The sequence below is a fragment of the Cygnus olor genome, chromosome 15, assembly GCF_009769625.2.
Source record: "Cygnus olor isolate bCygOlo1 chromosome 15, bCygOlo1.pri.v2, whole genome shotgun sequence".
Lineage (NCBI taxonomy): Eukaryota > Metazoa > Chordata > Aves > Anseriformes > Anatidae > Cygnus > Cygnus olor.
The window spans coordinates 4,550,152-4,576,811 of NC_049183.1; the positions used below are offsets into that span (position 1 = coordinate 4,550,152).

Here is a 26,660-nt window from a genome sequence, read left to right on the forward strand (position 1 = left end):
GTGCCCATGTGGGATTAAAGGGCTGAATACGTGCTTGTAGCTTCCCCACCAGCCCCAAATCCTCTGCTGATTTTCTTTCTGGGGGCACGTCAGTGCACGCTGTGACCTATTGATCCCGATCCCCCGCTCACATCACGTCACTCAGCTGCGGGGCCACTCGCTCTGGCAGAGCCCAGAGCCTCCGCTCGCCCTCCTGGCACACGAAGAGCCCCTGCACAGCTCTGGGTTTGCCCACCTGGGCTGGGTGTTGGCGGTGACAGCACAAGGCAAGTGCATGTGCGTGTGGCTGGGGGGCGGCCGGACTGCACTGGGGTGAGGATGGGGCAGGTGGGTGCTCCCCAAATCCCTGGGGGGCGGGGTTTGCGGGTGCTGGGCTGCGGTGCCTTGTGATGAGCTGCGTGGGGTCTCTGCAGGTGGGGACACCACCACTGCCCGGGCCCCCGGCTGAGCCTGGATCGTGCTGGCTGTGTCCTTCCTCCTCCTCTTCCTCCTCCTCCTCCTCCTGGGAGAGGTGCCGGGCTGTGGGGCCGAAAACAGGCCTGGAGAAGGACCTACCTGCACCAAGGAGCAGATCAGGTTTTCCCTATTTATTTTTAATTTTTAATATTTTGGTGGGATTTGCCAAGTGCTGCCTGTGGTTCGTTCAGAGGCTGGGACCATCTCCGTGCCCAGCCAGGCAGTGCCCAGGTCCCCTGCCGCAGCTCCCACCCTGAACCAAGGGGGAGGAGAGGTGGCAGTCACCCAGTCCTGCAGCTTGTATTTAACCACATGAAGTCCTGCCTGCATTTATTTGCTCTAGAAATGCTTTCTGGTGCTCGTGCTTTTGCACCCCTGACATTATGCAGCGATACATCCACGCGGGGAGCAGTCGCTCCTCTCCCAGCTCTCCCCTGCCAGCCACGAGCCCCCCGGAGACCCCTCGGTCTTAAACCAAGGGTGTCCTTAAACCACGAGGGCTCCTACACCTTCAGCAGAGCCAGGGGAAATGCCTTTGCCTACCGGAGGGTTCTTGCACTGCATCTCCTCCTCGCCTCCTGCGCCAGCTCCGCAGCGCTAATCCTCCTAATCTCCCCACATCTCTGGCGTGGCTCATTTTTGTGTGCGAATGCCCTTGAGAGCCGCAAAATTGCAGCTGCTCGGTGAAACGGCGGGCGGCGAGAAACTCCGCCGGAGTGGAAAGCTGGGGCTTGTGTAAACTGCCCCGGTGTTTTGCCTTCGTGCTGGCTCGGGATCAGAGGTGCTGCACAAAGCCGCACCACACGGCGCGTGGTGGGGACGGGCTCCCAGCCCACTGCTCTGCCTGTCCTCTGCCTGCGCCACTCACCTGGGCTCGGCAGAGCTGAGCTTCACGTGAGACCCGCGGTTTGGGGTGCTCACAGCTCTAGCAATCATTTTTGATGCCTTGGACCAAGCTCTGCCAGCAGGGACACACAACGCGCCTGCTGCTTTGCCTGCTCCACGCTGCCTCCGGATGGTGCCAGGCGCAGCACGAGCTGCCCAAGCACAGCACCCCCTGTGCCGAGGTTTCATCCCCAAGAGGCTTTTCACCCATCAAAACACAGCGTTTATTTTGCAAACGAGCCTTTCTGCTGCTTTGCTGATGCACTGGCCCCCGCTGAGCCCCGTGCCCCACCAGCTCCCAGTGCCAGCCCCAGTGTTAGGAGCAGGAAACACCAGTAGGACAAAATTGGAGCTGGTGATGCCATAGGGGGGCACCAGGGATGTGCTCACACTCAGGAAGGCTTTGCTGCTCCCCGGGGTCCTGGTGAGAGCCAAAGGCAGAACAAGGAAAATCCCCCAAAGCCCCTTGAGCATCGAGGAGCTGGGGACAGGGCTTGGTCCCCGCCACGCCGCGGGGCAGGTTGAAACGCGCAGCGAGCGCCTCGGTGGGGGCAGCGGCGTGGCACTATTGACTTAACCAGGGTGAGAAGCTCCTGAGCCACCGCCGCGGGAGGGGAGCGGGAGAGGAGCACGTTTTGTGCAATGCGATTGCATTTTTTGGCAAGCCCTTTTCCGGAGCGGCTCCCACGCCCTGCCGAGCCCTCACCTCTCCACCCTGCGCCGTGCCCAGCACTGCCAGCCCTGGATGAGGGTGCGGGGTGGGCACCAGCCCCCCGAAATTGGGGCTTGGTTGGGACAGGTGGCTCCTGGATGCCTCTGTATGGTCCCGGGCTGACACACCAGTGCCAGGACTGCCTGTCCCACTGCATCCCACCCCATTTCATCCCGTCCTGCCCCATCCCATGCAAGAACATCCGTGGCTAATTTGGGAAAGGATTGGGTCTCAGGGGCTTCAAGCCAGCAGCAAAGCATAGTGGCAGTGGCTTCTCCCTCCCTGTGCACCTCAAAAGTCTCTGTGGCCCCAGCACGTCCTGAGGTGCTGAGGCATTTCAGGGACCCAGCTCCCTCACAGAGACGCTCAGCCCTGGGGGACTTTTCGGTGGTGTTTCCCAATTCAGAGTTTTCTCCGAGGCTGAAGGACTTCGCTTAGGATGAGGAGGTAGGGGCCAAAATATTTGGAAATTTCTTCCAAAGGCTGAGGCACTCGGTGGAACAAAACAAACATTCGGATCAGCCAAAAACCTAATTTATTTTCTGGGTGGAAATTTTTGACAGCCCTGCTCGGAGGAGCCAGCCGAGCCATTTTGTGTCTTTGGGGTTGCAGGGAGTTCCCGTGCAGGGTTGCAGGGCACCGGGACACCTCCGTGCTGCTGCTTCCTCCTGCCGGCTCCCACCTGGGCAGGAATGCGGCCGGTCCCGTTCCTCACTTGGCCCAGCATGGGGCGAAACCTCGCTCAGCCCCCTTAGAGGCTGCTTTTGCTCCGAAATCACTCTCCAGCCCGGCTGCTCTGAGCCTCCCACAGGGCTCGCGGCCCTGAGCTGATGTGGTGCCCGCAGGAGCAAGCTCGGGGATTTATCAAGCTGCAAGAAGCAAATAAAATGAAACAAGTGCATCGCTCCCGTGTGAAGCAAAGCTCCTGCCCTGGCAGCGTGGGTGGTGGTGGGAAGTGGCTTTTTCTGGTTTGAGCCAAAGTGTCACCACGAGAGTTAAATATTGAACAAACATGAATCAAAAGCGAACGCTATCAGCCAAGAAAAACAAAGCAGCGTGTGTAGCTGTGGCTCTGACTCATTTGGCTTGAAAATGCAGCAGGGAATAAGTTACATTTGTCTCTTCCTTGCCCTCTCGGAAAGGAGCAAGGGACCCACCTTGTCACCCGAGCACACTGGGGTGGTGGCTTTGGGTGCAGGGGGACCAGAGGGTGCTGGTGCCACCCGTGCCAGGCACCAAGCGGGCTCTGAGGAGGGGTTGGGGGCTTCTGCACTGGGCTGCGGCCTGAGAGGGGGATGCATGAGGACCTGGGGGGGGGGGGGAATGACTCCGTGTGTGGGGACCCTCGTGTCCCCTCTGTGTGGTGTTGCAGCCCCGGACCCCGGGGGTGAGCCCTGTGCCTCTGAGCCCTGCAGAAGATGCTGGAAAGGTCAGGCCTTTGATGTAAAAGCTGGGAATTTCCGGGGTGTATGTTTGCATCTGTGTAAATATGCACACAGGGTGCACCCACGAGCAGCTGCCTCTGATGGGCGAGGGAGGTAACGCTCAGCTTCTGCCACAGAGGAAGCGCTCGGCGGACGGGGCAGGGCAGCACCTTGCTCCCCTGCATGTTTTGGGGGGGCCATGGGTGGGATGCATCCATGGGGCACCCCTGCGGGCACCCTGCGAGGAGGCAGGTGGAAGTGCTGCCCCAGGACACCGGGTGGCTTGGACCACTGGCACCAGGGCAGGACCTCGGTGGCGTTGCCGTCCCCACGGCCTCTGGGTGCTGCCCGTCCCAGGGGGGTGACACTGCCTTTGACAATCCCGACGGGCGAGCTGGGGAGGCCAGCCCCGTCCCAAGCGGCCGCAGCACCCTGACACCCGCTGCGCCCGCCCGCCGAACCGCGCTCCGAGCGGTTTCGGCAAACCCTGCTGCCATCGCCCATCCCCTCCCAGCTGCAGGAACCGGTCCCGTGGAGCATGCCCGGCACCGCCCGGCCCCAAATTGCGACAGCTCTGGGAGCGGCCGCTCGCCCCACGCCCCGCCTGGGGTCCCTGGGCTGGGGAGGTCGAGGACCTCAAGCGAACCTTGGGGTGCCCCGATGGTGGCACGGCTGTTCCCTGGGTGCCCACTGCTCCCCATACTGGTTTGTAGGGTCAGTGTCCGTCTGTCTGCCCGCTGCACGTGGGGCTGCGTGAGGCTTGGAGCAAAGCCTGACTTGGCTGTACAGCTGGTGGCAAGGGGACTGTCCCCGGGATGTCCCTGCCAGCACAAGGGGGCTGTCCCCAGGACGTCCCTGCCAGCTTGGGGAAGCGTTGCAGAGGGATGGCCCTGGGCAGGGTGGAAAATCCCAGGGCAGGTCTTAAGCATTGCCAGGTTGGGTTGGCAGTGAGCAGCCCAGAAGAAGACAATTCTTTGCACTTCTCATGGCCTGGCATGTTTTTGTTTGTTTGTCTGTTTGTTTTTTAACCAAAAGCTTCTCCCTCCATCTCCTGGCTGCAGGATCTGGGCCAGTGTCAGGGTGACACCATGTCCCGCTGGGGACACTGCATGCCGGGCAGAGACACAGGGCACGGGGCACAACTCGGGGCCAGGTGTGGTGCCTCTCACCCAGAAACTTCGGGGAGGTTTCCTCTGCGGGTGTAACCCAGGGCACCCCACTGACCTCCCGCCCACGAGGGTGACGTGGTGACAAAGCCCCGGCGGTGGTGGCTGTCCTGGGCGGGGGATGCACCCTGCCAGAGCACCTGTCACCGAGCCGGGAGCTGTCAGGCAAGAAGGCTTTTGGCTCGGGCACATCCTGCACAGTCACCTGAAAAGGATGCTGAGCGGGACAAGCCTTTAATTCGCCGTCTTCTTCCGGGCTGCTTCGATAGCGCCCGAGAGCAGCACCCGCAGGCTCTCCCCAGGCGCGGGCGCATCGCAGGGACCAGCAGCTGCGTTTCCCAGCCCCGGGACTCGCCTGGTCCCGGCCCACGCTGCCCTGGGCTGGGCTGGCTGCGCCTCCCTGCTGGAGGGAGAGGAGCAAAATACCTGCATGAGCATCAGGTGGCACGGGGATTCTCATTTGGGTCTTCTCTGCCTCCCTGAACGTGGTGAGGGAAGGCTGTCCGTCTGTCCTGCCGTCTGTCCGTCTGACCTGCAGCACAGTGCAGCTCCCACCTGCCCGCTTTGGCTCACTCCCAGGACTTTTCTTCCAGTCCCAGGGTGTTTGCTTCCTCAGTTACAACCTGACAACCTTTTAACAGGGGGAAAAAACATGCAACAATTGTGCCCTGAATAATATAGGTATTGTTATTTTAATTTTTTTCGGCGGTGCCTGGGAAGGAGGTGCTGGGTGCACACATCTGCGGCGCAGCCCTAATGCAGCTCAGGGATGCCTACAATCGGCTTTAAGGAGCTCGGCGTGCTGAGCACCGTGTGAAACACCGGGTGCCGGCAGTGTAATTACAATGACTGCGCAGCCAAGTGTGCAGCGAAGGGGGGAGCGAGCTGGGGGGGCAGCAAAATGCATCCTGCCCGGCTTCTGCAGCGCAGGGGTCCTGGCACCCACCCTGTGCTTATGCTGCACGTGAAGATGCTCGCCGTGCCATGCCATGCTATGCCAAACCATGCCGTGCCATGCTAGACCATGTCAAACCATGCCGTGCCATGCTGCTCATGCCATATCATGCCATGCCATGCTGTGCCGTGCTGTGCCACGCCATGCCATGCTGAGCACCTCAGACCCTGGGGAGCCCTCAGGGGGGCTCGGAGCTGCTGGGATCAGCAGCAGCTGTGGGCAGGGGAGTGGGAGGCATCAGCGGGGTTTATCAGGGGGGAGCCGGCAGAGGGGCGATCACATGGCCGCCCGCCTGGGATTAGATGTGGCCGGCGGCAGCTGGGAGCCGTGCCGAGCACCCGGCCGCCGGCGCTCTGAGCCCATGGCCCCGGGCAGCGGGAGCCGGCAGCAGCAGCCCTAGGGCCCCGGATGATGTCCTACCTGCAGCCCCCTGGCCGCGACCTGGAGCACTTCGATGGGCTTTCCCTCATCTACTGGTAAGCACAGGGCTGCGCTCGTTGGTCTTAGGGAGCAGCGTTAAGCCCAGGCAAGGATGCGCTCGGCGACCTCATGGCTTTTTAAGGTTTAATTCCATTTATTTTGATGGTGGGAGCCCCTCTCCAGAGGGCAGAGGGTTGCAGGGGGACTCTGAAGCCATGGGGCTAGGGCAGGACCAGAGCCTCAGCACCCAGGGGTGACGCTGCCCCTGGGCACCCAGCGGCCGGCACCAGGTGAGGCCGGCACCAGGTGAGGCCGGCACCAGGTGAGGCAGGCACCAGTGAGGGCAGGGAGGGGATTTATTTTGCATGCAGCAGCTGGGGGGGGAACACCCAGGGCTGTTTGCAGATGCTGTGGATGCTCTTGCTCCTGTTGCAGCCCCAGCACTGGGGTTTCCCATCCAGATGCTTCCTCTCCGTACCTGTGGTGCCGAGCTCGGAGGGAGTGCGTCCGTCCTGTGCTGCTCCGTGGGGCAGGTCAGCGCCGGTGGCACAGGCAGGGCAGGGCTGGGGGTGGCAGCAACAGCCCCAAATGTTGGGTGGAGGGGGCAGAGCTGCAGTGCTCCCCCTCCAAAGAAAGGGGCAGGGGCTCCAGGCAGGTGGCAGGTGCAGGATCTGAGCCTGGTGCTGGGCTGGGTGCGGGGGCCGGGAGGTGGCGGCTGCGGATGTCTATGTAGGGCAGCTGGGAGCCAGCGGGAGCGCCACTGCAGCCAGGGCCAGGGTTCAGATCGTGCGGCTTTAGCCGATTAACTGGGGGGTCAGTGGGCCGGATCCAGACCAGCAGGGACTCGCTGGGCTCTTGGGGCCACCCCGAGCTCCTGTGCAGGCTTCCCAGGCTGGTCGAGCCCAGGTGTCCCCCGTGGGGATGGAGAGCCTGCAGGCACCTGGGACCGTGGATGTTTCTGGGGCACGAGCCGTCTCCTGCTGAAGGAGGTTATTGAGGTGAGGGATGAGAGGTGCTGGGGGTGCATGGGGTGGCAGCACCCCGTGGGGGACGTGGGTGGGCTGGTGAGGGCAGCGCCTTGGGGTGATGGCTCCTTCTCCCCCAGGAGGCTCTCTGGGGCACTGTGCAGGAGCTGATGCTTCCCTGCTGCTTTTGGGTGTAGAAAAGGCAGAATCCGTTGCTGGTTGGAAGGTGGTAACACGGGACGGGCTTGACCTTGCAGGGCGAGTCTGGGGGAGCGCTGCCGCCTTGGTGTCACCCCTGGGTTCAGAGAGAATGGGGCTGCAGTGGGGTGGGGAGCTCGGGGCAGCACAGCTCCCCCCTCCCACAGCACCCCCGGCTCTGTGGGACATCTGGGCCCATCAAGATCAAAATTATTTTAATTTGACGTTCTTCAATCAAAAGCTGTCTTTTACACAAGAAATCTGCTCGTGCATTGGGGTCTGGGTCCAAACCTTCCCCAGCTTCGTGCCCCTGGCCGTGGGGAGCTGTGTGTGGGGTCGGACCCTGCGTGCGACGGGCTCCAGCTGCATGGGGCCGGGGCCAGGCTGTCAGGCTCTGCAGCGAGCAGATGGCGGGGAGATAACACCTCCCCAGCCCACCGATAAATATGGCTGCTGATTAAAAGATTAATTTTGCAGAGTTTGGAATAGGGATTTGATAAACATGGTGTGGTGGTGGGACGTCAGCTGGCGCGGTGACGGCCCCGGCAGCTCCTCTCTCAGCTCCCTGACCTGGTGCTGACGCTGCTGGCATCTCCCACTTGCCTTTGTTCCTCCAGGGTAAGCGAGGGGCTGTAAGCGAGCCTTGCTAAAGGGTTTTTGTGCTGGATCAGGTTTTGTGTTTGACCACAGGGATGCTTGAGGATGGAGCCAAGCCCTCTGCAAGCTGCTGTTGGCAGCACGGAGCTGCCAGGGCTGCATCTCCACCAGCGTCTGTTGCAATCCAGGCTCGGTGGCATGACCCGCACAAGGGGAATCTCTTCCCAAAGGCTTTGCTTTCCCATCTCTCAGCAGCCAGCTGCTTCCCTCCCCTCTTTATTTCTCTCTTCTTCCTTGGGGGTGCGTTGGGGTTCACTCAGGCTGGTTTCCTGCCGTCCTTCCCCAATTCATTTCCTTCTCCTCCGCACCAGGGGGGCGGTGGCAGTGCTTCACCGCCCACTCGGCCACCAGCATCCTTCCCCTGCTAATAAGTTTATAACCAGTCCAATCCTATGACCGAGGGGATTTAGCAAGGCAGGGAGGCTCATAATCCTGTTAACCCTTTGCAGGTCCCATTCGCCTGCTGTGGAGTGGCTGAAGGGTTCCTGCTGGCCTCCACTTTGCCTTCCAGCTAAAGCTTGGGCAAACCTGTGGGGGTGGGTGGTTCTTCCTCTGATGAAATTCAGTGCGTTGAGGTGCAGCAGGGCTCGTGATTTTCCATGAGCATGTGGGTTTGGGGCGGTGAGCTGGTCCTCAAGCACAGGCTGTGCTTTGCAGCACAAATCCCCGTGCTCCCACCCAGGGGAGCAGCCCATCCTTGTCCCCTGGGTGGTGAGGAAGAGGAAGGAAGGCAGGCAGGCTGCCACACCTGCTGCAGTGACAGCGGGGTGAGCTCGTTGGAGCCTCGCGGCATGCATCCCGCTGGCTGGCCGGTGCCTGCGGGCTGGAGCAGGTGGCGGGAGGCCCCGACACAAACATCTTCCCCAGGAAAGCTTCGCCAGACCAGGCGGGACCTGGCTGCTGCCTGGAACAGCCTCTCCCTAATTGCTGCAGGACGCGGTAATTAGAGAGACCTTTTTGCCCTTCCCTCCACCGAAGCGCTTTGAAGCAGCACGGGGAGAGCTGTATGGCCATGGGGGGAGCTCTGCCCGTGATCGAGTCCTTCTGGCCTCTCCAGGCCTGCAAACCCCCCGGGTGGGAGCCCAGGGGATGTTCTCCTTGTCAGCTGGAGCCAAGCCCAGGGTCTGTCCTCCCGGTGGTGCCTGGCTGCAGCCACACCTCGGGCAGCATCAGCGCAGGGGGCTGCCTGTGGGCACACGTGCTCGGGGAGAGGAGCATCCCCCCAAAATGCCCAACCTGCGCTGGCTCGCTGCTTGTCTTCAGGTGGGATCAGCTCCCTCCAGAAGCCCCTGTCCATAGAGGGGAACATCAGGGAGAGTTCACCGAGATGAATCCCTTGTGCTGAAAAGAAACCCGCCGGCCAAGAAGGGTGCGGATGAGTGGGATGAAGTTCAGGGGAGGGTGGCAGAAGCAGCTGAAGACCTGAGAATCTGGGCTAGCAGGGGAGCTGCCCCTCCATCTGCCCTCGGTCTGGGGGCTGGTGCTGGCTATATTCCCCTGGGGGATGGGGGGTTTTCCTCCTCGAAGGCTGAGGCAACGCATCCTGCCTGGGCTTAAGGCTCTTCCTTCAGCAGGCAGAGGCATCAGGCAGTGAAACGTCCTCGGTTTTAGGAACTGCTTGCTTCGCCATCTTGGACAAACAAGCAGGCTTTGATTCCGACAGGGATGGGCTTGGTGAACGGCAACCCAGCACCACTGGGCTGGGCACAGGGCTGTGATGGAAGCAGAAGCTGCCCCCAGCAGCCCCCCGGGACCACCTCCCTGCCCTGTGCCCTGGGGCAGGGGATGGAGGAGCCCTGGGGTCTGCCGGGCAATGGGATGGAGAGGCTGGTGTGAAACCTGGGCTTGGGGAGCTGTGTCACCACGCCGAGCTGGCGGCAGCCCTCTGTCATCCTCCCTGTGCTGGTGGGTGGCTGGGAGCTGTGTGGTGCCACACAGGGGGCTGCAGGTCCCTGGGACAGTGGGAGCCGTCACTGCCCTCCCAGTGCACTGTGGGGTCACCGCAGCCCTGGTTGGGACATTGCATGGATGCCACCGTGTGAGTCCTGCCATTGAGGAAATCCTTCACCCTTTTGGTCACGAGCATGTCTTTGTGGAATGCTGCAGCTCCAAAAGCACCCCCAGCTTCTTCCCAGTCTGCTGCTTTAGAGCACTGGGATTTCTAGCTGCTGGTTGGATCTCGGACTGCCTGGGGCCATGCTGGGGCACCCAGCGGGGAGGCTCCTGGTTTGGGGTGGCAGGGGCACCCAGCACTGGGGGCTGCTTGCAGCTGGGGAGGTTGGGTGCTTCTCCACCAGTAATTTTGGCAGCGTTTCTGTTCAGGCTTGTCTGTGAACATCCCTGATTTCTCTGAGTTTGCTCAGAACAGCTCCAGGGGCAATATTTATGAAAATGGTGTGGGCGATGCTGTGACTATGGGCAGCGTGCTATTGCTTCTCAACTTTACAGCAGCTGATTATCTCCTTTTTGTTTGATTTGTTATCACCACTTTGTAGCCGATCCTGCAAGCAACACGGTTGTTGTCTAATCGGATGCAAGCTCCTCATCAGCCCACGCTAATGTTGTTCTGTCATGAAACAAATGTTGGATCTTCATTAAGCAAGAGCCTGATAGCACCTCCTCTGGGGAGCTGCCCAAGCATCCCTCGCTCCCACGGTGGCTCCTGGGCTTGGTGGGATGCGGATCCCACCACGGGCTGCCCTCTCCCATGTCAGACCTTCTTACTGCTGCCTCCTGGAGACCAAAGCCCTTGGACTTCGCTGCTGCTGAAGGACAGCTTTCTGCCTCTCTTTAATTCCCACCTCTTTAATTCCCACCCACACAAACCCGCTTGGATCCCGTCCCTCTGCTAAGCCCTGCAGCGAGGCTTCCTGCTGGCTTGGTGACCTGTCCCCAGGTCTGGCACCTTTGTGCCCTCTCCTTGTCCTGTCCCCAGGCCGACCTGGCCGCAGGACGGGGTGGCTGCAGCCCAGGTTTGGGGTGCCACCACCCACATCCCGCTCCCTTCTGCCCCTCCTGCCACCTCGCGTCCTCCGGGTGCTCGCGCTGGGCAGGGAAGGGAGGAGACAGAAGGGAGAAATGTAGAAGGGTCTCAGTGCCCATGTGCTGCTTTTCCAGAAGGTCCTCCTCAAAATGCAGAGGAGAGGTGGATAACAAATAGCAGAGGATGGCATCTGCTCATGATTTTCCAGTAGGTGGAAAAAAGTCTCACTGGTTTTGTTGCATCCCCAACCAACGCCTTCCGTCTTGCAGATCCTAACGGTGCTTTCTGCAGTGACAGGGCTGAAATCTGCCCTGGGCAGCAGAGGGAGACCCTCGAGGCAGCTCGTTCCCCTCTGGCAGCATGCTGCTGGGCCAGGGGCAGGGAGGGTTGCATCACTGATATTTAGGAAAAAATCCAAGGACTTTAAAACTTAAAATGTGCTGTCAAGAAAACTGAGGATGGAGAGAAGCAGAAGAGAGAGAGCATCCTTCCCACAGAGCCTGCAGGCCTTCATGAAGGGACCTAAAAGGTCTGCCTTGAAAGTCGAGGAGCTGGTGACATCAAAACCTGGAAGTCCAGAGGTGCTGGGTCCCTGCAGGCGCTGTTCTCTTGTAGTCTGGGCAGGAGGGGCGAGGAGGGGCTTGCATGATGGGGACAAGCTGCTTCTGCTGATCATTGTGCTTGTTGCAGCGATCCTCCTCCGCTCTTTTTTTTTTTTTTTTTTTTTTCCCTGATGCCTTGGAGAAGGTGTGAGGGCTGAAGGCAGTGGGGAAGGTGCAGGGCACAGCCAGCCCCCCCTTTGTGTCCTTGTCCCTGCAGGAGGTGGTGGCACTGCCTGGAACAGGGCTCTCGCAGCTGAGGCTGTGTCCTGTGCTTCTCCCCAGCCTTCCCCATCGTCACCTGTTAGAAAAATGCACCAGGAACGTGCTTGACTTGAGCTGGGTTTTGCCCTCGGTGTTTTTTGTCTTGTGGCCCTGCTCTAGGACTTATTCTTGCTTCCACTCTGCTTCAGCCACTCCCGCTTTTACATGCAAGCGTTAATTAAAGCTGATGGATATATCTTCACTCAACTTTGGATATTATTATTATTATTTATTTATTTTTAGCAAAAAGCTCTTATATAGCAATAATCAATGCCACCAAAACTCACTTTTTCTAGCAGGAGACTAAAATGTGGATGTTAAGCACACATTTATAGGCTGTCTGGCCCTGCGATGTTGGTTTGTACTGAATTCATGCTCCTTCCATTCACCCGCTTATTGAGAAATGTGAGTTCTTCCTGGGATCAGAAGCTTGGGCTGTTCTGGGATGCTCAGCTGGGTCTGAGCTGAGGGAAGAGCTTGAGCGTGTGGTGCATCCCCTTTGCCAGCGGGGTGTTTGCCTTCAGCACCAGTGATATGGAGCAGGATCGGGACCCTTGGGCACGCTGTACATGGCTTATAAATCTTTCCTGAATGGGAGCAAAAGTCTTAAACTAAAAAACTTCTGAAGCTATTCCGTTGTGATTTAGGGCTGACTTCTCCTCTGGATAGGACAGATGTTAACCGGCAGGAGCAGCACCAGAGTCTGGTGATTTTCTCAGCACCAGCCTGTTTTGGAGGAAGCGAGGGCCTGAGGGCTTGGAGATAAAACCGAGCGCTGGTCTTCTCCTGGTTGGGCTGCAGCTCGTTGCAGTGCCCAGCCCAGCTGGTACAATGCTTCGGGAAGGAGAGGGGTGGCTTTGGGTGCCGCTGGTGGCACTGGGCAGTCTGGTGATGGCTGCTGAAGGATTTGGTTGTGAAGCTGCTGAGCATCCCAGCCCCAAACACGTGCACACACAGGGGTCTGCTCAGCGCTGCAGACACTGCCCCCAGTGCTTATGCTACCCCTTTGCCTCGTCAGCATTGATTTAGTCCAACTCAGACTGTGAGCCAAAGGGTTAATTCTGTGAATCAGTTCATTAGAGAAGTCTCAAAAGACCTCCTAAGGCTGCACAAAACAAGGTGCACATTAAGTTGGCGGGGTTTGGAAGCAGTCTCGTACTGAGACAGGAGGGCCACCGGTGCCCACCGTTGGTGTCACCTCAGGAGGGCGGCAGATCCGGGGCTGCTCAGGCACCAGCTGGGCTGCCAAAAAGTCCTGCATGGGGCAGGCACCGTACTGGGGTGCTGCTGGCCCCCCAGGAGCTGTGTACTGGTGTGGGACAGCTCCCCATGGACGGGGAACGGGCCTGGATGCAGGGCGGCAGTGCTGCAAGGAGCTGAATTCCCGTGTCTGCCCTGCCACAAAACCTGGCTGTCCTAGGCCGAGTGCTTTAGGGTCAGAGACAGGCACAGAGACCTTAGTGGGATGGGTGGGCTGGTGTCTTTCTGAGCAGCAGGGTGGGAGGAGACCCCCATGGAGACCACCCTTGGGTGCTCTGTACCCTGGGCCAGGTCTGAGGGGTGATGTGGGGGCATCGCCATGCCGCTGGGCAGCCCCGTCGGGCTCCCAGTCCCTGGCCCTAGGGCAGACTGGGAAACAGCACTGTGCTTCGGCCCCTCTGCTCCTGGTCCCTCTGGCTGAAGCCTTTACATAGGTGTGGGGTGAGCACTTTGCCCTGGCGGGGTGCCCGTGAGCAAATGCGTGTTGCCAGACGTGGCTGTTTGGTGTCCAGTAGGCATTCTTTAGCTGCAAGAGCAGAACTTGGATAAACAAATTTCTAGAGTGCTTCAGCAACCAAAGGTCTACTCTGAATTTTTAATGTCTCACATGAACTCCCCAAGATGGAAGTAATTTAAAAAACAAAAATAAAACAGCAATTAAAACACAGGAAAGCCTTTCACTGTTGTCATTGTTCTGCAAGTTCACTGACCTTGCCCAGCAAGGCAGCACGCAGCCCTAGGGAGGGCTCCTGCCCATCAGATTCATCCTCGTGCTTGGGAGAAGTAACATCCAACAGCACTGGGTCCAAACAAACATTTGGCAAAGAGTCTGCAGCCCTAAACAAACACATCTGTATCAGGTCCACAGCTGAGCTGGACTGATGTGCACTGATGTTCAGTTAACGAGGTCTGGTCCAATTAAGGAGGCTGGCCAGGAGCGTGCAGAGACGCTGTGGGGCAGCGTGGGGAAGATCCCATTAATGGAGGTGGGCTGTCCCAGGGGTGCAGGACGTGTGCTGTCCCACCAGCCCTGGTGCTCATGGCCCAGGAGGACACGTTCCCATGTCCCACCTTTGGGGTCACCCTGCTGTGGCTGGGGGGCACAAGGGGAAACGGGGCAGAAGAGGCTGTTTAAGGACAGGTCCTGCTTCTGACCTCCTGATGGCCAGCGGAACAGCTCAACTCACCTCGCATTAAGTAGGAAATGCTGTGGGCTGGAAAAGATGCAAAAGGAAAAAAAAAAACACAACTAAACCCCTGAGTGCTACAGTCTGTTATTGCTTCCAAAGCTTCGCTAAGGATTTTAAGTCTTTAGGGATGCCAAGGATGCGTGTCCTGCGCTGATCGCTGCCTTTCATCCCTGGAGGGAATGTTCCCAGAAGACGAACAATAGGATGTATCCAAACAATGATCCCATTGTTTTAATTCTGTGTGGGGAGCCCGGCTGGGGTGGCTCGCTGCCCCTGTGCTCAGGAAGGCGCTCGCAATGGGCAGCGTTGACTCTGCTTGGCTTGCATAAGCTTTAATCTAAAGTTGGAGATGTTTTTAGCTGATCTGTGTTAATGTTGGGTGGAATTAACATGCGTACAGGGTGACCACGTGACCCCTGCCCTCCCCATTTCGCGTCGTTTTAACGGATTCCTGCCAAATCGAGGCGGCTGGGCTGGGCTGCTGCCGCCAGCAAGATGCCTGCTGTCTCCGTGCTCTACAAGGGAGCCATCATCATCAGCAGGTGACGGCACGTAGAGGGCCGGGGTGGGGATGTGGGAGGGTCCCGGGCTTCTCCCAGCACGGGGCTGGGGCTCGTGGGACGGAGGACAAGGTTTGGTGGCACCGGTAGGCCCCCTTTCCACTGCCACCTCTACCCTCGCCCTGCCTTTCAGCCCGGTTTGAGCTGTTTCTCTTTGCTCGTGGCAGAGTTTTCCTTGAGATTCATGCTGAAAATCCCAGGGGGTGGCTGCAGCAGGGCTGGGCTGGCTCCCTGGGAATCCCAAACACCATTTTCTGGCAGAGCAATGGGGCCGTATGTCTGTCTTGTCTCCTGAACAGGTGAAACGTGGGAATATCTAGGGGGTTGTTTTTTAATGTGGATAAAAAGCTTCCAGCCCAAGCTGCAGAGGTGGGCGTTACTGCCCATGGTTGGATGTTGTGAGTGGTGTTTTGTACGGCTGGTAAGAGCAGTCTGTGAGGTTCCATCCCTTTTTGCTGGGCTCAGAGGAATGCGTCGTGCTCCGCTTCACCGTCCCTCCTCAGCTGCACCCGGTGAAGATCTGGGACCCGATTTTGGTTCAGAAACTCTTTTTCCTCTTGCAAATTAAATTCCAGAATGAGGAGTGTTTTCGGAGACCCCTGCCTGTCTCCGGGCTTGTCGTGCCAAGGTCTTCTGGTCCTCCCGGGACGACCCCATGGAGGAGGAGCCATGCCTGGAGTGGGGCTTCCCTGAAGCTGGGTTTCATTAAACCAGATTTAAAAACCGATAGAAGGGAGTGGAGGGAGATTGGCACAGAGCAGCTGGGACGTGACTTGGTGTGGGGGAAGCGAAGGTTTGAGTTGCTTTCTTGCCCGCTTTGGGAGAAGCTCCCACCCTCAGCCGGGCAGGGCAGAGACTTGGGGTCAGGCCGTAGATCCCCAGATCTCCTGGCAGGATGGAGACGTGGAAAAATGGTCCCTGCCTCCCCGTGGGCTGCCCCGCATGTGTTACAGAGCACTGGGAGTGGATGTCACCTGGTTTTCTTCATTATGGGCTGTGCATGCCTGTGAAACGGGTTTATTCCTGGGACATTGGTCCTAGCCCTGATCTCACTTCCACCCAGCTGGACAGCTGTCCGGCCCTGTTAATCTGGGGGTAATGAATTGCAGGCAGGTCCTTCAGCTTTGCTGGGTGGGGAGGTTGATGTCCAGCACCGCACATATTCTCTCGGTTATCTGTATAAACCCAGGGGGAGTAGCAGGGGGGATGCTTTTTGCCAGGGTGGGCTTAACATGCAGCCCTGACTCTCAGCCTGAGCGTCCAGGTAGTCCTGCAGGGCCGGAGGCTGCGCTGGCACACACGTAGACAGCTCTTTGTCATCACCCATTTAAGAAAGATGCCTCTCCTCTCTCCCCCAGGACACTCATGGGACCGTACGGGATGGATCGAACCATGCATTGCTTTGACTTCTATGACTGTGCCAATGGGCTGGGTGAGTCCTGAGCACCCTGACGCCCACGTCGGGGGAAGTTCCAGCATCCCGCACATCCCCAGTATCCCTGTCCTGATTTGTCCTCTGTCTGAAGTCTGATTTCTCATGGAAATACCAGTTCTGGTGTCTGCCTGTGCTGAGCATCTGATAGCACCTTTCACAGCTGGGGGTTCAAATAAGGTCAAAATCCCAATTAATTCCTGTTGGTGATGAGCAGCTGCAGTGCTGAGGGTTGCACGGGAACCTGGAGCTGGGGCTGAGCAGGATGGAGGGGAAGGCTTTTCACAGCTTTCTGCAGATCTTGCTGACTTCTCCAGCTTAATAAAACAAATCCTGTACATTTCCCAAGCCCGTGCTGGTGCCCTGGCCCCCAGGAAGCCCCTGCCAGGTGCTGCAGCCTTCCTGGGGACTGGGCTATATGAGGGCAGGTGGGATCCAATCGGAAACCCTGGCCCAGAGTAAGAGCACAAGCACCGAGTGAGTCAGCCAACCTTCGTAGGGCACCGGACATCAAAGCACAGAGAGAAGGGTCATAACCATCTGAACGTGAGAAATAGCCCTGGGCTCCTAACACTGAGCCCCAGAGGATCCCGCAAGGCACCTCCTTCCACCTCTGTGCATCCAGCAGCAGGAGTGCTGGTGCTCCCTCGGTCAAGTATTCCCCCCGGAGCTGCAGTCTGGCTCCCTGTTTGCCTGCGTTAGGATTTCTCAGCACCCACTACACCATATCCCCCGTAAGTTTAATTTGCAAGTGGAGGCAGTTGTCCTGCAGAGCAGCTGAGGGCCCCTGGGTGACCATCTGGGGGCCTGTCCCAGGAATTCCTCCTCCCCAGAGAAACAAGTTCAGGTTTCCTGGCACCACTCGTTAATTAGCGGCTGTTCCCAGCTCTTTGCTAACGGGGCTTTCTGCTGCAGTTTGCTGGCACTCTTCTCCTGATCACCCACTCGTGAGGCCCATGGGAACTTGAGGAAGCTCCTTTGCTCACTGAATATTTTAATCTCAGGAAGTAGTTGTGGTTGAGTTGATGGGATTTTAGCTGTGGGTTTAGATTAGCTCATTAAGGACTGGTCACAGACCCCCATGAGCTGCTCTGCTGGGTCCCCGCACAGCTCCTCTCCAGCAGCTGGTGGCTGAGGGGCTCTGCAGGGTTTCTCAGACCTCTGCTGGGTCTTGAACCATGCTGCAGGAAGGCATAATGATGTGGGTTTTATAACGCCACCACCAGCTTGCTCCATCCTCTCTTGAGAGCCTTGAGACACCCAAGAGGAGCAGCCGTGCTCCAGCAACACCCCTCTGCTGGGACCAGCACGGAGAGTGGCTTGCAGGAGCCCCGCGTCTGCTGTAGGTTTAGCTGCTCAGAACACATTTTGGAAAAAAGGCTCCTCTGTGAGCACCTGTCTGGTGCCAGCGTCTTCCACCAGCTCCGGGTGTTTTGCAGGGCAGAATCAGTCTGCTCGGGGCCGGTGAGGCAGGTCAGCATGTGGCCCTGGGTCTGCTGCTCCGTGGCTTGGTGTGGAAACCCACAAGTGGACCTGGGAAGGAGTTCAAAGGGGTTACCTGGTGGCTCCCAGAACGGAGCTTGGAATTAAAGAACAGCTGTCAAAGGGAAGTGCTGATGAAGGAGTGTTTCTCAGAAACACCAAGATCCCATTATCTTGACCTTCATCTTCTTAGGACAGGGCAGAGAGCGATTCACCTGCAATCTGTCCCTTCCTCCAGACAGAGAGAGCTGGCTGGGGCTGCGGGATCAACAGAGGGATTACGGGAAATGTAATTGAACATTGCTGGCTTAGGCGCAAAGCGGGCAGCCTCGCTGCGTGCAGACCGCTGGGACTGTGGCGCCGTGCTGGAGGGGACGGCATCCCCCCACAAGGCAAATTTCAGTGTGAGGGTAGCGGAGCTGGGAGGAGGAGGGTTTGGGATCAGAGCCAGTGCTGCCTGCATGCCTGGCGCCCCGGGAGCTGTGGGAATGATGGTATTTGGGCTAAACAACCAGATTAGCCAGGAGACCCCTGACCCGTGGCGCAGAGCCGCCCGGCGAGCCGGGAGCAGGTGAGATTATAGGGCTGAGAAGTTGAGAACTGTGACACTGGCATTAGCGGGAGCAGGATTAGATGTAGCAGGGAAGCTCAAGGGTCTTGGGGAAACTTATAGTATCGCTAGGAATCCAAAGAAAACTCCATCTTGGTTGGTGCAAATTGCGTTTCCCCATGGAATTTCCTTGTAAACCTTTATTCTGCAAAAGAGAAATGAGTGGAGACATCAGCATCAGCACCAGGACCTCTGCCAGAAAGGAAAGATTAAAGAGAGGGATCCAAAATAGGCTAGATTATCTGGCCCTAAGTATGACTTAATAAGCATTATATCGGGACTTTGATGCTGTGATAATTAAAGAGTTGTTATTTACCTAAACTGGGTAAATATTCAAATTCAATTGAAATAGGCATTTTTAAAATAGGAAGGCTCCCAGGAACGCTACCCGAGCTGTAGAACCCCCAGACAAAACCCCAAGGAGAAGCAGACAGTGGTGCCCAGCGGCACGCCTGCTCCGGACTGCAGCAAACTGCCTGAGCCTGTACCCCCGTGGGCACCAGCAGGGGACGGGGGACAGGGCAGTGTTGTCACCCACGGTCCCGCTGCCCCACACCACCTCTGCGCCTGGGGGGACTCCCGGTGCAAGCAGCAGCAGCCACCGGGACTGCCAACAGGGGAGAGAAAAAGCTCGTTGGTTTTCTCCCCCCCGTCAAAGTTTGAGTGTGGCTGGGAGTGATGCTGTGAGTAATCGCTGATTTTAATAACAAGATCGGATTTTCTCCTGACATTGTTGGGGATAAAGGAGGATTTGTAGATACTTCGGCTATATTAAGCCATTATTACAATTGATGTGCGGACACAAAAGGGAAATGAGTCATTATTCATTTGACGCCCAGGAGCCCGTCACCGACAGACGTCACGGTGCTGTTGGGTGCTGTCCCTGCTGGGCCACCCCTGAGGTGCAGACCTTCGAGGGATGTGCCTGACCCACACCATCACTGCCGACCCCTTCACACACTGGTGGAGCCACTGGGGCTTTGCCTTGTGCAGTGCCTGTGCTCGTGGTGCAGGGCCCCCGGGCCCTCCCGCTGCGATCCTGCTCCCCGGGGGCTCTCTGCCACCTGCCTCGGTGAGTGCTGGTGTGGGTGGGTGTCACACCTTGGGGTCGGCACCTCCACCGAGGGGCTTGGTGACAGCCACCAGCTCTGCTTGTCCTCCACTTTAGCCGCAGGACTCACTTTGAGGCAGCCCAAAGAGGGACAATTTTGGGGCAAAATTTGAAGTTTCAGTGAATCTTTAAAAAAAAATGCAACGGAGATTAATGCCAGTGCTGTTTCCTGCCATGAGCTCCTGGTGCTCTCAGCTCCTCCCTGATGCACAGGGGCTATATGTTTTAATGCATCAAGCCCAGGGAATAAACACCAGCACTCCAACAGGGCTCGGGTTTTGTGCCTGAGAGGAGCAATTGGCGTGTATGTGGCTGAAAAGAAAAAATACAATAACCCAGTATTAATTACAATTTTAACACGAGACACCTTGAGAGATGAGGCCTTTCCCTAGGGATAGCTGAAAACCACAAGGGTCCTTAGCACAGGGCTTAGGTTATATTGGAAGGGGAGCAGTGGATGGAGATCGTGCCACTGTCCCCAGTGGTCCTGAACCAGGGCCAGCCCTGGGGCACGTCCCCAGTGCGGTGCCAACTGTCCCCAGCCTGCCCTCCCAGCCACAGCAGCAAAATGACCGACTGGCGGGTCCCAGGAGAGATTTGTTAATTAAAGCCAGGCTTTTTAATCCTTCTGTCTGCAGCCTGCATCCTCGAAGTGGGATTTAATGACAGCAGGCAAATAAGTCTCTTGCGCCTTTCCCAGTCAGCTTACGCACGGCAGCAGGGACGCAGCCGTGTGGTGCCAGCCCTTGGTGAAGGCACCTGCAGGGTTTGGGGAGCAGCAGGGCACCAAAGGGCATCCCTGCCTCTGAGCTGCTCAAATGGTGCTCAGAAGTGGCCGCTCCAGGGGATGCAGTGGAGCATCACCTTCCCACGACAACATCTAATGGGTCTCATCATGGCAGCTGAAGCATCCCCAGCAGAATTGCCTCGTTTCCCAGCAGGAATCGATTTAAGTGCAAACGATGATTTTTTTTTGGTTGTGGGAAGACAGTTGCTCCTTGCCTGTGCATTCCCCAAAGCTTGTTCTCCGCCGCTGTAACACGGAGTAGGTGCTATCAGATGTTTCTGGCCTCTGCGCTGCGTCAGCAGCCTCGTCCTGTTTCTGCTGCGGGTGTAGCACAGGAGGAACGCAAGACCTGCCACAAAAGAGGTTTACAACAAGCCTTAGATCCAAAATCTGGCTGGTTCGTGCCTTTGTGCCACGGGCGTTTCTCCTCCCCCAGGTATTAAGGTGATCGGCGGCATCAAGGAGCTCACCGGAGAAGAATATGGAGTTTATGTCAAGAGGATCCTGCCAGGGGGTGTTGCTTATGCTGACGGTGAGTGAAACGTGGAGGGGGATCATCAGAAAAGCCGGAAGACAGGGTACTTCCATACATTGCTTTTGGGGGCACTTAGGTGTTTCCTCCCAGATTTTCCATCAGTGGCGCTGGTTTTTACTGTGATAATCGCTGTAATGACGAAGGGCCGCATTGCCCCTGGGCTCCACAGCACTTAGAGGATTGCTTTGTGGCTTTAACCCCAGCTTCATCCCTGCTACACAAAGAGCTCGCTCCGCTCTGCTGCCTGCAGCAGCCGCACGGGATCGCGTGCAGCCCCAAAGCGACTTATCAGCAGGCATTAGGCAAGGGTCCGCAGAGTTCACCTTCTGGAACTTAAGCCTTTTTTTTTTTTTTTTTCCAAATGTTACAACATCATTTTTCCACCTGATGAAGAAAAAATAAATCCAGAACAGGTGGAACCACTCGTGGTTTTTCCTACCTGACCTCAAATTGAATGAAGCGAAAGTTTCATGGCATTTTTGTGTTTACTTTCATAACTTCCTATAGCACAGGAGGCCTCTGACGTTGGCAGAGCTTGTTCAGGGACGTGGTAGATACTTCATCTGTGGACATCTTGAAAAACAGGTCTGATGAGCATCTCAGAACAACCTATGCATATTTCATCCTGTCTCTGGGCAAAGGCAGGAACAGCCCAACCTCTCCAAGTCCCTCCAAGCTGTATTTTCTGCAGTTTTTATCCATTAGTTTTCTTTTCTAGGGCGCCTGCAGCCAGGAGACCAGATCCTGGAGGTCAATGGAGATTCCCTAATTGGGGTTACCAGCGAGAGGTACCATATCCGGATGGAAATCTCGCATTCCTCTCGGTTTTGTATAATTCTGTGAAGTGGTTTGGGCTGCAGGTTGAACGGAGGATACTGGGGCGTTGCTTTGTCTGTGCTCTGGTGCAAACAAAGGGTTTCTGCATCCAGCACTGTTGGCAAGGGCCAACATGGAAATTATCGATGAGAAGTTTCTCTCTGAAAACAGAGCAGCGAACCCACCTGTATTTGTGAGAAACCTTCACTTTTAAACGTGGCGCTACGCCTTGCATCGCCACACAGTGTGCTTAGGCTGCATGGGGCTGCCCCACAGCCATCCAGCCCAGTAATGGTCCCCACCCCAAAAAAAGCCCCTTGGCTGCTGACAGGGCAGCCCTGGCTGTGGTTCACTGACCGGTATGACATGAGCTTTGGCACATGGTGGAGCAAAACTGTGCCCCGGCGTTGACACATTGTGGTCATTGTCCTGCAGGGCCGTGGACATCCTGAGGACGGCATCAGCCACCAGCCACATGCGCCTTCTTATAGCCCGCGACGATGACGCCAGGTAAGGCTTCTCACACCGGGAAGGGTGGTGGTGGTGTTGGCACTCGTTGGCACCTCTACAACTGGACAGCGTTTGAGCTGACTGGGCTCAAAGCCCACGGTGGAGACAGACGTGGCCGAGGGTCTTTGGCCTAGGGTGGCACAGGCATGGGAAGGCTCCTTCAGCACTGCTGCGTGGTGTTGAGTTGCCTATGGCTTATCACGTCCTACATAAAGCTCTGGATGAAGATGTGCAGCAACAGCAGGATCTTCCCTTTCTTTTCCAGCTAGATGGGAGATAAGGTCTCCTTCAAGCTGCCTTATATGGCATCTTATGGATTTCTTCCTCCTAGGGAAGATGGGCGGTTGCTCCCTGTAAGGTCTTGCTTTCTTTAGAGGTGGTTGGAGGCATTGAAAGGAGAAGGAAAGTGTTCAGTTTGGTCATGGCTGGAGTTAGCTGTGGGACAATGATGTTCTCACAGGAGAAGGCAGGGATGTGGAAGCCAAGGTATGGGATTAGATGCTCCCATCCCCAGGGAGACTCGCTGCAATGTGCTGGAGCACCCCTCCTCCTTTGGCTAGAAGCACACCTCTGGAAAGTTGAGGTGCACCAAGAACCACTGAAATGAGAGTGGGTGAAGCCCAGGCGCCGTGGTGGGCGGGAGGGCTGGTGGTGCAAGGCTTGGTGCTGCCGTGGGTGGCTGCAGATCGTGCGGTCACTTGCTCAATGTACCTGCATCCCGTTAGGGTCAGGGATGACGGTTTCGTTTCTTATCCACCAACAGCTGTGGAGCGTCACTGTCTTAGCGGGCTGGTGAGAGTACTGTAATGACAGGGATGAGGCTCATTTTAACGTATAATATTCTGGTGGAAGAAGTATTTGGTATTAATGATGCTTTTTACCTACCTGTATTGTGCTCTTCAAGTGGAAATTGCACCTCAAATTATTATATTAGCTGTGAGTCCCTCGGCAGCTGCTGAGAAAGTTCTGGGTGAAGCCAGCAGGTCGCCCAGCTTTGGCATGAGGAAGGACACGCAGCTCGCTGCTCGCCTGGCGTCCTGCCTTCACCCCTGTCTGCCTGCTCCAAGCTGCTCAGGCACCTCGACCTCGCCTCCCCACATTTTAAACTGCAACAGATGGTTTTTAAAATATCTGCACGCGTGCCTTTGGCTGCGGCTGTGGCTCACGTGCATCCGTCGGCAGCCCCTAGCCTCCCTGCAAGGCAGCACAGAACCTGACCGGGGACCAGCAGACCTTCTGCAATTTGCTTGGCCTCCATTTTCTTATCTGTTAAATCTGCAAAAGGTTACCTGGAGGGACAGTGGGGAAGTAATGAGTTTATTATTATTATTATTTTTAAGATTTGCAGAGATTTTACTTACACAATCTTCTCGCAGCCTTTAATACATGAATACATATTTCCAGAATGAAGGGCTGTGGAAAAAGGAGGAAGGATTTTTCTGATCCTACTTTTTTTTTTTTTTTCCTTCTCTTATGTTTGTCTTTATTTTATGATGCCAGGCCATCTTTCCAGCAGGTGGGTGAGCAGACAGCCCCCTGCCCAGGGGGCTGGGCATGATCCAGCCTCCTAGCAGCTGTTTGCATGCAGGTTTTCTGCACAAGCCCTGTGCGGACGAGGCACGCTGGGGGAGGAAAGGCGATGGCTCTGGGTTTGGAAGAAGATTCACCCTGCCTGCCAATTTTCCCAATGACTCAGCTGAGTAGCATTTTGTTGTGGTTGCCCTTGGGTGAATCTGACTTATAAAGGCTATTATTTGTCCCTGATGTTAATTATAGGCCCCAATTACCTGCGCTGTTAATGGAACTCAGTCCTGGCATGTATAAGATGCATGCTTTCAGCCTGGCACATCAGACATGCTGCAGAGCGCTGCAGTAATACTAGGGCTTAAAGCAGAAAGTTCAGATTCAGAGTTGGACACGCTGGGCTTGGAAGATGGTTGGATCCGATTTTATCTGTGTTCATCTTTGGCTAATGAGGATAATTTTATTGCATACTCGTAATTATTGTTTATTCATTCTCAGCCTGAAAGTTACAATAGTGCCTTGTTTCCATGGGCTGCGCAGATATTGTCCTGGTCTTTCAGGTTTGTCGCTGTGAGAAAGCCTGCCTGCACTGCACCTCCTCGCACTCGCAACGTATTTAGCATTTTATCACGCATCTGTGCATGGCACGCACAGTCATCTTGTCAAAACCGGGCTGTTGTGTTAATCATACATCTACACGTACAATCATTGCAACATTACCAATTAATAATCCTGCACCCAAAGAAGTTAAGGAAGGTTGCCTGTGTGCAAGCACACAGCTGATATGCAGGAAGAGGCAGTTCCTGAAGCTGTTGCCCAGCCTGGTGCTAATGCAAGGCAGTCCCTTCATCCTGCCAGCCAAGCAATGCTGCTGTGTCACTTCGGGTGACATCTGTGGGCCACCACAGATAGGAACCAGCTTCAGTGCCTGCTTTGTTCGAGCACTGACTCCTGCAGGCCTGGTGTCCCAGGGTCTTTAGCTGCTCCTGAAGGGAAAACACAGACCCGTTCACCCCAGAGCTGTGATGCACGCATGCAGGTTGCTGCTTCCCAGGCATTTATGGCAAAGCCCGGCCCAGCAGCAGTGTTGGGGTGCACGGGAGGGATGGGCTCAGGCTCCATGCCTGCGGCCACCGCTGTGGAGTGTCGCCCACCCAGGAGCTGTAAATGATGCATCTGCTGTGGGCTGGGTGTGAGAAAATCGGCCTCTGCCGCGCTTGCTGCTTGCATCAGGCTTGCAGTGCTTGGGCTTCGGGGTTCCCGCTGCCCTGCAGGCTTTGTTTATTGAGGCACACTATTAATTCATCCGGTGTCACAGGCTCCTCTCTCCCCAGCCGCGGTGCAGGGCTGAGGTTTCCAGACGCGGTGCTGTCGCATAACCTTTGATGTCAGACTTGCCCTTTGTTCTCCCAAGAACAAAAGGGCAGGACAAAAAGGTATTATGAGATAAAACAACAATATTTTGCAGGAAGATTGACCCCCTCCTACTGCTTAATCTGTAGCAAAGTCGGCCACAGCTGGCTGCTGCTGGCAAGCCCCATTATCTGACCCCACACCGCAAGGCTGAGCTCTGCTGCAGGGATGCTCCAGCCCTCACACTGCTTTACTTTAATGAAAAAGAGCTGGAGAAGGGATTGTCAAGATGAACTTTCTGCCTTATACAGCCCCGTGACTTTTTCTTTTCTTTTTTTTTTTTTTTTTAATAAAGCTGGGCATTTTAGACCTGCAGGGACCTGAGAATTCAGAATATTTTAATAAGGGACAAATTTTAAATATTAAAGATGACTTCTGAAGTCTCTTAGCGTCTGAAAGCAGAAAGCAAAGCTTGTTAGCATTCTTCCAGTGCACTTGTTCATTAATCAGTAATGTTTGGGCATCACCTGCCCATTCGCAAATTCCTTCAAATACAACACTGAGCACAAAATTAATTCTTGGGAGATTCACACCAGAAAGTGTCTTGCTTGCTGCTGGGATAAGCTTCAAGTTAGTCATGTGTTTATGTCCTCAGCAGAATTGTTGCTTGCAGTATTGACCAACAAAGCAGGAGCCAGAAGGGCAGTGTGTGATGCAGGTCATCATCCTGTCCCTCGCCAAGCAGCCGGGGCGCGCAACAAACAATGATGAACGCCGCCTCGCTTTGTGGATGACCTTAACAACTCAAAATAAACAACAACAAAGAATGTCCAAGCCTTGCTTGCCCTTGCTTGTAGCAAAAGTTTGACAGCATGGGTTGGTGATTGGGGCTGCATTGTTTAGCAGGGTTAAAGAACACAGGAGCTGCTGGACTAGTTGCATTTGCATTGACTAAGAATTTTTTAGCCATTGTTTTAAGTTCATAACCTGTTCCATGCTCTGACGAATTATTATCTGTGGAAAATGTAACAATAGATGACCACAGAAACACCCAGCCCAAAACAAAAACCCAGCTGCGGACGGCTAGGTAATCACTGGAAATAATGTATTAGCTTCCAGCAAGTCAGCCCTGCCATTGTGATAGGTCATGGAGGGGTAACTCCATCACCACGTGAGTTACCAGTGAAATGGGAGTCTGAATGACCTGTAGAAATTTCACTGGCAAATTGGGAAAATTCTGCTAAGAGCCATCCAAGTCTTAACCCAAGGAAACCACGGGACAGGAAACAGCATCCTATTGCTATAGGATCTTTCTAAGCTTCATTTTTTTCAGTGCTCAGACATATTTCAGTGCCTAGTGCTATGAAGCTGCCAGCTGGAATGGCTTTGTGGATGGTGGGGTTTTTGAACAAAGCTGTTGTCTTTTTTTAAGGACATAGGTTTAGTTGATAGAGACAACAATGTCAATGCAAAATATTTGGATTCACCAAGGCATTCCACTAAGTGTTGTGTGATACTTGGATTTAAAATTAGCATTAAATCGAATGAATAAGGCATACATTTGATGGCAATATTAGATAAGGCAGGCATAATTCTTTGAAGTTAGTTAATGAGCTGGTTGCAAATGGGAAGACGTAAATTACTGAGAGCACTTCCAGCAGGAACCCAAGGAGCTGATGATTGACTCATCATTTAATATTGTTGACTCTAATCTAGCCAATAATATATAACATCTGTCCCAGTAAAGTATGCAGATGACACAATGTCTGCTGGTGTGCAGTAGCAGACTCCTCAGTGAGGAAACTG

General features: G+C 55.9%; 1 protein-coding gene across 4 annotated transcripts in view; it reads left to right on the top strand.

Annotated features, from left to right (window-relative positions):
• Window positions 1-26,660, top strand: part of LOC121078287 (syntaxin-binding protein 4-like) — a 49,918-nt gene that overhangs the window by 3,204 nt on the left and 20,054 nt on the right. The window contains exons 1-5 of one of the 4 annotated variants that reach the window (XM_040574289.1): window positions 6,430-6,551; window positions 16,053-16,126; window positions 20,553-20,648; window positions 21,370-21,439; window positions 21,903-21,977. In XM_040574289.1, the coding sequence (XP_040430223.1) occupies window positions 6,433-6,551; window positions 16,053-16,126; window positions 20,553-20,648; window positions 21,370-21,439; window positions 21,903-21,977 (434 nt within the window). In that variant the 5' untranslated portion in view covers window positions 6,430-6,432. Of the gene's footprint in view, window positions 1-6,429; window positions 6,552-14,359; window positions 14,677-16,052; window positions 16,127-20,552; window positions 20,649-21,369; window positions 21,440-21,572; window positions 21,661-21,902; window positions 21,978-26,660 lie in introns of those variants that run through there. The other 3 variants (XM_040574287.1, XM_040574288.1, XM_040574290.1) reach the window with 3 other exon arrangements.